General features: G+C 37.8%; 1 protein-coding gene across 2 annotated transcripts in view; it reads left to right on the forward strand.

The window, feature by feature from the left end:
* The window catches only part of LOC124797913 (importin subunit beta-1), a 50,138-nt gene that overhangs the window by 18,116 nt on the left and 19,823 nt on the right, over positions 1–12,199 (forward strand). For both annotated transcript variants that reach the window (XM_047261043.1, XM_047261044.1), the window contains exons 8-11: positions 36–207; positions 293–684; positions 775–978; positions 6,098–6,328. In XM_047261043.1, coding sequence (XP_047116999.1) covers positions 36–207; positions 293–684; positions 775–978; positions 6,098–6,328 — 999 coding nt within the window. The remainder of the gene's footprint in view (positions 1–35; positions 208–292; positions 685–774; positions 979–6,097; positions 6,329–12,199) is intronic.

Consider the following 12,199-nt stretch of genomic DNA (forward strand, 5'->3'; position numbering starts at 1 on the left):
TAAATTTTTGTTAACATTTGAATTACAAATTGCAGGAAGAATTTGATGATGAAGATGATTGGAACCCGAGTAAGGCAGCTGGGGTGTGCCTCATGCTTCTTGCTACATGTTGTGAAGATGACATAGTTCCATTTGTCCTGCCATTTGTCAAAGACAATATAAAAAGTACTGATTGGAGGTACAGGGATGCAGCGCTAATGGCTTTTGGTGGGTGTTTGTGCCTATTGATTGTAATTGTGACAAACTGTAAACACTTTTAAACCAAGAATGTCAATTCTGATTTCCATTGCAGGTTCTATTTTAGGTGGCTTGGAACCAAAAACCCTGAAGCCACTTGTAGAGCAGGCAATGCCCACATTAATAGAACTTATGTACGATAGCAGTGTTGTTGTGAGAGATACTGCAGCATGGACTTTTGGGAGGGTGTGTGAAATAATACCAGAGGCTGCAATCAATGAAACATATTTGAAACCTTTGTTGGAGGCACTTGTGAATGGACTTAAAGCAGAACCACGTGTTGCTGCAAATGTCTGTTGGGCATTTACAGGATTAGCAGAAGCAAGTTATGAACAAGCAGTAGGGAAAGAGGAACAGTCACAACCAGAAACCTATTGTTTGTCACATTATTTTGAGTTTATTGTTCAGAGGCTGTTGGAAACTACTGACAGAGCTGATGGTGCACAAGTTAGTTTTTACAAAATGGTTTGACAATGTGATAATGATAATTCAAACATTGACAACAATTTGTTTTGTTACATTTTTATCTTCTTACAGGCAAATCTTCGCTCAGCAGCTTATGAAGCATTAATGGAAATGGTTAAAAATTCTCCAAGGGATTGTTACATTACAGTGCAAAAGACAACAATGGTTATTCTTGAGAGACTGCAACAGGTTTTGCAGATGGAAACGCACATACAGAACCATAGTGACAGAGCACAATATAATGATGTGCAAAGTCTGCTTTGTGCAACACTACAGGTTAGTGTGTGTGTGTGTGTGTGTGTGTGTGTGTGTGTGTGTGTGTGTGTGTGTGTGTACAATAAGACAGTTGGTCTTTTAAGAATGGGGCAGGTGGTTGGCTGTGGTGTTGGATAAGGAATCATCTCGGCATTTGCCTTAGTAGTTTAGGGAAACCCAAATCAGGATGTGTAGCCAGTGCATCTCCGTCCTACTGCATATTAGGTCAGTATTTCACCAGCTGCATTGCCTCATTTGGTCGGTGCATAATGTATGGTGTTCCTTGATCTTTACACAAATGGTTTCTAGTGAGTCATAATATGAAACTCAGTTCTGGCCTCCATTGCTGAACACAGGTATTGTGTGATGTGTAATGGCTTTGTAGTTTTTTTTCTGCTTAAGAGTATTTGACAAAGTACTTTAACAGACCATTGTGTATTGTTACAGATTAGTTTTAAATATTGTTTTCTCAGTTTTTCTTTTGTTATCTTTGTTTATTCCTGTGTAGTCAAATTTCCAAAAAGTGATTTGCTGCTTGTGTGTTATCTCCTCTGTTCAAATTTTCTCGTTGTAGGCATTGACTGCATATTATGAACGTTCGTTTCCTTCCTCCTCCAACCAGTGAGATAATTTGAGATTTTCAGAGGACAACTCATTATGGAATTTAAATGTTGAACAGATTAGAATACATAGCAGGGTTAGCCATAAAGTGATGAGGTGTTTAAAGACTTGCAGAGAGAGGAATGTCAAAGTTTTGAAATAACATTTCTACCTCTACGTCATGAATAGTTTGATGGAGCTAGCTTCCTTTCAAACTAAATGCAAGTGTGCAAAACTTTCAGCATTCGTGCTATTTTAGCGAATGCATTTCTTTTTAAAATATCAGATAAACAATTCTTCTTATGGTTAATGCTCTTGTAAACATATTGACAAGTTGTTCTTTGATACAGTAGTGTATTGATTATTTATCCGAATGTCAGTCAGCTGAGTGACTGCTCGACAGAACTGTCACTCAGTTTTGTGTGCTGCCTTCGCCCAGCTACAGGCTGCCCACACCCTGTCACCATTGCTGAGTTGCCGACAATAGTAACGGTTTACTGCCTGCTATGATCATGTGTTTCAACTTTTCTGCATGATATAAACTTGAGTTTAAAATGTCTAAATGTAAACGTATTGTCCTTTCTAGGAGAAATAAATGAGAGATTAATAAAAGATTAGAGAAAGTTGAATTAGCAGCATAGTTACCTAATGAGTAAAAGTTTGGTAAGTTGACAATTAAGGGTGTAAAAAAAAGATGAGCATCACAAATGTTATATGATTCTACTGATGGATCAAAATGTCTTAAAACTACAGTCACTGCAAACATGGAATTAGATGAAGCTGTCTACAAATTCTTGCCCAAAGATCACAAGGAGAACTTCCCTCTGGTCACATTCTGTGTGAAAAGGCAATTCGATTTAATGAAAACCTTGGAGGACCTATGAATTATATAGCAAACATGGGTTGGATAAAATGCTTAATGAAGACACAGCATCCATGAGCTTCGAATACAAGGAGAAAAATTCTTTGCTGATTCTTTCCAAATCAAGCTAATGGGAGTTTGGGGGCAGAAGAGTTTGCTCTTGAAAATGTTTACAATAGTGGTAAAACTGAGCTCATTTGGAAAGCTTCGCCAAGAAAAAGTATCTTTGCATAATGAATTAGCAGCACATTGTCCTGAAATAAGCAAGGATTGTAGTACTGCTTTAGCTTTTGCTAATGCTACTGGTGGCCACTGGCTGCCTATGGTGGTCATTGTTAAAAGTGGAAAAACTGTGTTGTTTCAAACACATTAGTATATCTGTGATGCCTGTTGTTTACAGGTCACACCGAGCGAGGTGGCGCAGTGGTTAGCACACTGGACTCGCATTCGGGAGGACGACGGTTCAATCCCGTCTCCGGCCATCCTGATTTAGGTTTTCCGTGATTTCCCTAAATCGTTTCAGGCAAATGCCGGGATGGTTCCTTTGAAAGGGCACGGCCGATTTCCTACCCCATCCTTCCCTAACCCGAGCTTGCGCTCCGTCTCTAATGACCTCGTTGTCGACGGGACGTTAAACACCACTAACCTAACCTACAGGTCACAAAAAGCGCATGGATGAATAGTAAAATTTTCATAGTATGGTTTATGGATGTTTTCTGTACACTCTGTAAAAGCTTATCAGTTTGGCAAAAGGGAGAAAATATTGCTGTTCCTTCACAATGCTCCAACTCATCCATGGTGATATTTTAAATGAAAAGGATGATCTCATTAAAGTCATGTTTCTTCCATCTTAAGTAACATCTTTATTACAGCCTGTGGATAAAGATGTTACTGAGAGTTTCAAATGGTACTTCAGAATAGAACTGTTATTTAAGTTAGCATTATGAATTGAAGAGGAGGGAGAAGAAAACCTGTTCATACATCATGAAAATATTGATTTGACAGATGTCCTACATAATTGCAGCAGCATGGAATAGTGTGCAGGAACAAATGTTGAAAGAGCCTGGTATACAATTTTGGGTGTGGCAGAAAGTTCTCGATATGTAATTGAAAATTACAAACAAAATGGCATGACTGAAACACCCATTATCCTAAAAGAACTCGATAAATGTAATGAAGACGGCGTTCAATAATGGATGAGTGTTAAGACAGATCCAGAGCACGAAATCCTGCAGGGTAGCGAAATTGTAAACCTTGTCACTGATAAGGCAATCCTTTGGAGTGCTCATAACACATTACTGCTTCCCAAGGTGCATTATAAAGATGGTTCAGAAACCTATTCACACCATTCATAAGTGATCTGACCACTTCACAGTACTGTAAAAAAATAGAACACCTACAGCCATCCTTATGCCCTTTATGTAGCTACTAGCTACAGCACTTCAGTGCGTCATTTTCAGGCCTTAGTTGATGTTGAGGGGTTTATCATGAACCATATATAAGCTGCATCAGTGGCCAACATAAACAGTTTATGTGAACGGCCATGGTCTCTAAGACCTCCAGCCAAAAAGATGGCCATACAAAAACTTCACAGTACAGTATTTCGTCAGTTTAAACCACAAACCCCCCTCCCCCAACTTTTTTTGTGTGTAATAAATCAACGGGAGACTTTGATGGAAGACACGAACCATTTGCATTGTCCATTGTAAAATTTTCTGTTATTTTTCTCATGTACGCGCATGTGTTACCATTTTTTTTACCAGCATGATCTCATCAGATTTCCATTTCCACAATATAATTATTACCTCCAGTTGTCGAAAGAGAAGAGTCTTCTAGTGATGTGTCCACTTTACAAATCACTTTCCTTGACTTAGATGTGGTAAGCCATCTACATATAATATTAATTGTACTTCAGTACTGATGGTGCCACAGAATAAGTATGTATCAGTATTGTTTGCTTGAAAATTAAACTATAAAAGAAAATTTAGAAACTTCATGCTACGGTATCAAGGAGCTTGCCTGAGCCTATACAGAGATTTCTCAAGTTTGGAGACCACAAGATTCTTTGTATCAGTCAACAGCCTCTCATGTACTTTCATATAATTTCCTTGATGCGCATTCATGCACTGTGTGTGTGTGTGTGTGTGTGTGTGTGTGTGTGTGTGTGTGTGTTTTGTTTGTTTGTTTGTTTCTATGTCAGGGGGGCAGCCTTTTGGCCAAAAGCTCACATTGAGCTGTCTGCAACTGTCTCCTCTGTGTGGCCCTTTAGGAGAAATGTCATTACTGCAGATAAGCTCACATATAAAATACATACACTATCTTTGCTTTTGTAACTAATGCTTTCATGACAAGGAGAGGTCGTGGATTGGTAAGAATGGAGGACAGGTCACTCAGATGCCAGGATGATGGGGACCCACCTGTTGTCATTCATCCTGAGTTCAGGGTGATCTGGCCTTCCTTTTCATCAATCCCCAAACCATCACCCTCTCCTACCAAAGGAAGGAATTATTAGTTCCAAAGCTAGAGTGTATGTACCTTCATGTGTGTCCTGACAGTACTGACATTCCTGCTGAGGGTAATTTTTATTCGAAGATGCTGTATTGCGCATCAAGTTGTTAGATGCAGGTTACAATTAACAATACAAGCACATTCAATAAATTGCCACAGATGTGGGTGTCTTATCATCTTTGGAAACAATTCTTGTGTTAATTTCGACATGTTTCTGGAATTCCTGGTGGTTGTCATTCAAGTAAATGTATAGTAATGGTTTAGAAGCCACGTTTTACCATTAAATCATTTTTGTTTCTAGCTCTTACAAAAAAATTTGTATTTGGTTTTGCTTTGAAAGTATAAGGTTTTCAGATGGTGAACATAATCTGCTAAGTTGAAGGTGGTTCAGCATCTTGACCACAGGAAATAAATAATATCACAGTGTGATGTCCATTTCATGTTCAATCATTAAATGATTCCCGGCCGGGTTGGGGATTTTCTCTGCCTGGGGACTGGGTGTTTGTGTTGTCCTCATCATTTCATCATCATCATCCTCATCATTTGTGACAGTAGTTGGATTGGACTGTGAACAAATTGGGACTTTGTATGGATGCTGATGACCGCGCAGTTGAGTGCCCCACAAACCAAACATTATCATCATCACTTGTTAAATGATGGTGAATAAATCACTATAGAAAGTACAAAGCTTTTGGTGTGATCTGTGTGTCTAGTATAATAATCCCATCTGACTAAAAGGTTCATGTGCTAGTTCTTAGCATTACGTGGATGGTTTGTATCTGTGCTCTTCAGTCAATTGTGAGATTTCAGATGTTTGCACTAGTACTCGGAATGAAAAGTTATTGGTATCTTTGTGTTAACATAAGATGAAAAAGTCAAGAAGGTATTGATTGCATATGGTTTGTGAAAATTATTGGATTATGATCAGTTGGAAATTGAAGAATATGTATTGTAAATTAATGTTTCCTATTGAGTCCTTATGATATTGCCAAGCACGTCTTGTAATGGCCATTTTAGAGGAATCAACTAAATTTTCCTGGAAATAAGTTTTTTGTTTTTTAGTGGTAAAATTTGCTTAAATCCAAGATAGTTATACTGTATTCTGAATTGGCCAAATTAATTTGTCAATAAGTGATCAAGTTTCTTGATGATGGTGTTATTCTTTTTTAGAGCGTGCTGAGGAAAGTAACTCCAGAGGATGCACCCCAAATTTCTGATGCTATAATGACGGCACTGCTTCAGATGTTCAATTCAAACTCTTGTAAATCTGGTGGTGTACAGGAAGATGCACTGATGGCTGTGTCTACTCTAGTTGAGGTTTTGGGTGAAGGCTTTATGAAATACATGGATGCATTTAAGCCTTTCCTTTGCCTTGGCCTAAAAAATCATGCTGAGTACCAGGTATCATGTGTTTGGTTTATACTATTTTTACCTACTTTCCTTAAGAAACTTTTTAATGCCCGTCAACAACGCAGGAAAAGACAGGTTGCCTACTTACCGTAAAGAAGACAAGTCAAGTTGGGTGAAAAGTTATTGGTATCTTTGTGTTCAAAAGTCAAGAATGTATAAATTGCATATGGTTTGTGTAATTTTTGGATTTTGATCAATGGGAAATTCCAGAATATGTGTCATAACCCTTTTAGTGCCAAATACGATCTGATCGTGATCCAGATTTTCGGCGAAAAATGCCAGTAACGATCTGATCGTGATGCCTTTCTCATTCGCTAGGAAATACTAACAACTTTGCCTTCAAGCGCAGAAAAAATGAATGAGAAAGGCATCACGATCAGATCGTTACTGGCATTTTTCGCCGAAAATCAGGATCACGATCAGATCGTATTTGGCACTAAAAGGGATAAATTACTGTTTGCTGCTGAGCCCTTCTGAAGTTGCCAAGCAAGTTTTATGTTGGCAACTGTCTAAAACTTGACATGTCTTCTTTACAGTAAGTAGCAATCTGTCTTCTCTTACATTGTTGATATTCCTACCTGAAATTTCTGTTTTTACTTCATGTGTTATTGTGCAGGCAAATTTATCTGTTTTGATTATTTTGACATAAGATAGGTAAACAATCTGAATTGTCCTTCTATATGCAGATAGATGCTATTGATGAACTTAATACCATCATTTTACCATTTTCATTACCACATGCAGGGATATACTATGGGACTAAAGCCAAAAATGCAAATCATATATTTTGAGTTTTGTTTTCAGGGTTAGAATGAGTTGGCCAAAATTTATGCACAGTTGAAAGTTGCTCTGTTCAGCAGCTGGCAGCTGTTGCAAACGAGTTTTGGAAGCACTGTCTTTCCCATCCCCCCCCCCCCCCCCTCCTTTCTTAATGAAATATACCTGAGATAATCAGAGATTGTCTTAGTATTATTTACTCTCACAAATTCTGTTTCATCTCCAACATATCAGTTCACTTGGCTGTGTTGTGTACTAAGTACTCTGTACAATCAAAGAAATTGTACATGGAGCACCTGGTGTGAAACACCCACCCACCTGACCAAAAAGTATGCGGTGCTGTCTGAAACGGGCAGTAAAACCTGAGTGAATGTGTGAAATTTCTGTTGTTTGGAAAGCATTCTACACGCCATGTCAGGTCACAGCAAACACATGAAGAAAGGAGTTAGTTAACTGTCATTAGTTCAGATGGACGGTGAATAATGGTACCCCATAGGGAAGTGATGGAAAGGGGAACCATGTCACTATTCAGCATTAAGAGAATCATACTAGTAGCAGTTATGGGCAGAGGATGATAACTTCCTCTGGCTTCTGAGATCAGAAAAAATCAGTTTGACCTGCAGAAAAGATGAAGACAAACAGCTGTGCTCAAAGTGTTTAGTTGGAGCTTACAGTTTGTATCATTTGTCCCAGAAATTACTTCTCTTCCAGTTTTGATTTAAATGGGGGGCTGGAACCAGATACATCAGGGTCAATCCAAAGTTAAGTGGTCCAATAAAAATTAAGTTGGTTGCTTGACCATTTTTAAGTATCTTAATTTTTTTGTATGTGATCACCTTATAATTGAGAAGTTCAAAACAGTTTTTAAAAAAATTTTACCTTTCACGTTTACTGAATGGCGACCATTTTCGTTCGTAAGCGCGTGACAATGTTTCAGTTTAGAGACATTAACAAAAATATGATACCTCTGCACTGGGTTCAGTTAAAACATTGCAATTGACATGATTGTTTTCAGAGAAGTGTCCTCTACGGCATTGTCTGTTATGCAAAATACCCTAAATTCAAAAATAACCATTCAAAATGACCTCCAAAGTTTGGTATCCAAATTTTGAAACATAAACTCTTTAGCCCCAAAAATAAGAAAACAAGGAGTGATTTATGAGAGTATTTTTTTCCTGTAGTTAGATATCACACACTGCTAGCTTCATATCGAGCAAGAACACTTACAAATGTTTCCTTAATTTCTTATGAATTTTCGAAATTTGAAAATTTTCATTTTTTGTAAAGTTTGGGGTTAGTTATCTGAGGTGGTACTGAATATAAAAATATTATTTTTGCACAGTTTGTACACCTGTATGATAGCAACATACTGTAAAAATTTCAACTTTGATATCAGACTGTGAACAAAGATATGAATTTTTGAAAATGAGGAGATTCATATTACTCTAAAACTGATCTTATGGCTACTGCCTATTCCTGTGTGATATTGGCGGTATATATTCAATTATTATTGAAGTAAGGTACTGAATTTTATACAAAAAGTAACATCATCACTGAAATTGACATTTATATTATTTTGACATACTTAAAATAAATATTTTCAATTAACATCCTTCGAGATGTGAATGTTCCTAAACCTGGAGGTGGATGTTGAGAACATTCATTTCTTCTGACAGCTTCTGTGATATAGAATAAGACCTGCCAGTTGCTGCGGTAAGTTCAAGCACTGAAAGTTTCCTTAAAAAAATTTTCATTGATATCCAAAGGCAAAGGTCCCGAGTTTGAGTCTCGGTCCGGCACACAGTTTTAATCTGCCGGGAAGTTTCATTATTCTAGCTGTCTGATATATGAAAATATCCCCCTTATCTCACTGAAAACAGTTTTTTTGATCTACATACATCTTTGTGCCCGCTGGTACTAAATTGTCTAGTGATCACTGATACCATCGTCTACGTGAACATCTTCAAAGGGGTTGGGTTGCCAGCAAGACTAGTATATTTTCATCATGAATAGTGTGCTAAACTATTTGTTTTATACGATTTTCAGAAAAAGCTTTTGTAGCTGTTTCACAGGATGTTTTCTCTCATCCAGCACTTGTGAAGTTTTTCTTACCAATTAATTGTGGGCTGATTAAAATCAACTCTAAATGTTACAGGACATGATGAATACATCATAGCAACTTAAAATTTGTGTTGGATTCGAATCCTGGTGTAAATTAAGTTAGAGTTCCAATCTTATATAAATTTTCAATTTCCACAACCCATTCATTCACTAGATCTCAAGTTCACCACTGACATTTCGCATTGGTATTATTTTGTATCACTGTATATTCATTGATTTCATCATCATCAATCCATTCATTTTTCTTCAGTACTTTAATACAATTTATATTCAGAAAGTGTATTTTTAACTGGGAAAAATCCGGGAATTTTTTTCCTTGTCTGCGTGTACACTCTGCTTATTTACGCCAATTAGTTACTCTATTTTTCTTATGTTCATGGATATGAAGATGGTTTGATGGAACTAGAAGAGTTGTAAAATTAGAGTTACAGGGTTCAGAAGAAGACCTCATATATTTCAATAGGTGCTTACAAACAAACAATGATACTTAGGAAAAACGTTCTATTGGGAAAGACAAATACAATTTCATTGTATGTTGGTTGGTTTTAAAAATTACGTCCAGTAAGTGGTTTTTGGCGTTGACATATTGAGGCCTTTCCCATATTTCTTAGCATCATTTCCGGTGGAATGGCAGCCACTTTTTGAGCGATTGCCTCCAAAAGTGCTTGTAGGGTTGTGGCATGGTGTATGTTCACTGAGCCTTTAAGTGTCCTCAGAGAAAAAAAAATTAAAAGATGGTAAATCAGGTGATGGGGGGGGGGGGGGGGGCTGGTAATGTCTCCTGGTGAAGAGACATGATCTCAATGAAACAAATCTCTCAACATTTCTAGAGAGCACGGAAGAATGTGAACTGTGGTTCTGTCATGTTGGAACCAGACTTCTCGCTCTTCATGGTCTCCAACGAACTTGTTCTACATATGTTGAAGAGAGGTCTCTCATCATGTGACAGCAGCAATTTGAAGTAACCGTTACAGTTCTGCCATCTTCCCCAGGAGAAAAAAAATACGGTCCCCACGTGCCAAATTTAGCAACAGTACAGCAAACTCTTAACACCATGGACGTGAAATAGTCGTTGAAGCTCTGAAGGGTTTTCTGCAGCCCAGTAGTGGAAGTTCCATTTACAGTACTAAACAAGTGGAAGTGGACCTCATCAGAAGGAAACAAAATAGTGCTGGGGGGTGTCCTGAAAAATTTCTTCACACAGCTCAGAGAGTTTCCAAATTGCTCTTGCTCAAGTCTTAGGTAACCATCCTTCTGTATGGGTGCATGTGAGGCTCTCTGTGCAGGATTCTTGTACACTCCTAGCAGCCAATCCCATGCCAGCTTCATGTTTAAGTGTTGAATCCTGTGGAGATTGGTGGATGGACACACGTGTGCCATATTATCTGGCGTTGTTACCGTCCGAAGTTGGCCAGTAGATTTTTTTCAGCGCGGAGCCTGATGCCCTAAAGTTTGATACCCAAATTCACAGTTTTTTTCCATCATAAACATAATTGCTAGACAAGTTTGTAGCAAATGTGAATTACTCGCTGAGCAGCAATTGTAGAACCACCATTAGTAATATACTCCACAATAAACACACAATGTTCACCTAGTCAAGCCATTGCTCCTATTGAAAGTGGTATGTACACTGGTATTGATAGGTACTCCTCCATGTCAGTATCCTAACAATTCACACAGTGGCCTCTCCAAATGTGGGAGGTGTTTTTGCTGGGTCCTGTTCATGCAGCTGAGACACAGTAAAATCTGTGGTATATTGCTTTCAAACTTAACGACTTACCTGAAACAAAATAACCTTCTCCTTGGAAATCAGTATGAGTATTGTAAATACTGATCATGTGAAACTAAACGTGTGCTCTTCACAATATCCTCAGTGCCATGGCTAGAGGAAACCGGAATGTTTCTGTGTTTCTAGACTTTGGAATAACTATTGATTAGTGCCACAATACCAACTTAGAGAAGATTTGTTCCTACAGGATGTCTAGCCAGGAATGCAACTAGATCAAAAATCTCCTGATGTCAAGATGCAACACGCTATTCTTGATAGTCGTCTACAGTAACTGAAGTAATTTTTGATGGGGCTTAAGTGGTGTATTAAGGCCAGTGCTCTTCGTATTATTAACAAATAGCTCAGTGGATAGTGTTAGTTGCAATCTCAGGCTTTTCGCATTCAATGCCGTTATCTGTGAGAGAATTCTACCCAGTAAAAATTGCTGTAATGTTCACTTAGACTTTGATGAAATGTCAACTCTTAAGGTAGAGAAATGCAAAGTTTTTCATGCAACATACATGTGATGTCCTTCAACTACAGGTTTAATTAGTCATAATTGATAAGTCATCACATAAAAAATTCAGCAACAATAATTTGTAAGTATTTAAAGTGGATTGACCACATAAGTTGTTGTAGGTGAAGCAAATAGTTGGCAATGGTACATTGGTAGGACATTGAGTAACTACAGAAAGTGTGTGAAAGAGAGAGTGTGCAAAACAGTTGCACAGACTATCCTTAAATACTGCTTAAATGTACAGTAGCCATGGGATACAGGGTATATACATCGAATGGCGGTGCAAATGATAACAGGGTTGACTGGCAAGAGTGTATGAGAAAAAGTTGACAAATCTGAATTGGTAAATTATTGAACATGTCATACATGTTGTGAGAATCAGCTTCAAGCTTAATCTGCAATTATGCTTCAGGCCCCTTTGTCATATTTGCAGTGTCTCTACTGGATATATACAAATAATGAAAAAATTATTCACTGCTAAATGGGTTGGAGGAATTAGTTGAGATACTTAGTATGTTTTCACTTGAATGTGGGTCAAGTTTAATGTTTTGTTATTTGTCAGTTTGATCTACGAAAATAAGTTTCACATGTCCTTTTAGTGTAATGAGACATGTATAGTTCTACTTCAGTAAGTGGTGTATGTTTGAAGGGATTGTGTATGACACTTAATGTAAATAAC

The sequence above is a fragment of the Schistocerca piceifrons genome, chromosome 5 (assembly GCF_021461385.2).
Source record: "Schistocerca piceifrons isolate TAMUIC-IGC-003096 chromosome 5, iqSchPice1.1, whole genome shotgun sequence".
NCBI lineage: Eukaryota > Metazoa > Arthropoda > Insecta > Orthoptera > Acrididae > Schistocerca > Schistocerca piceifrons.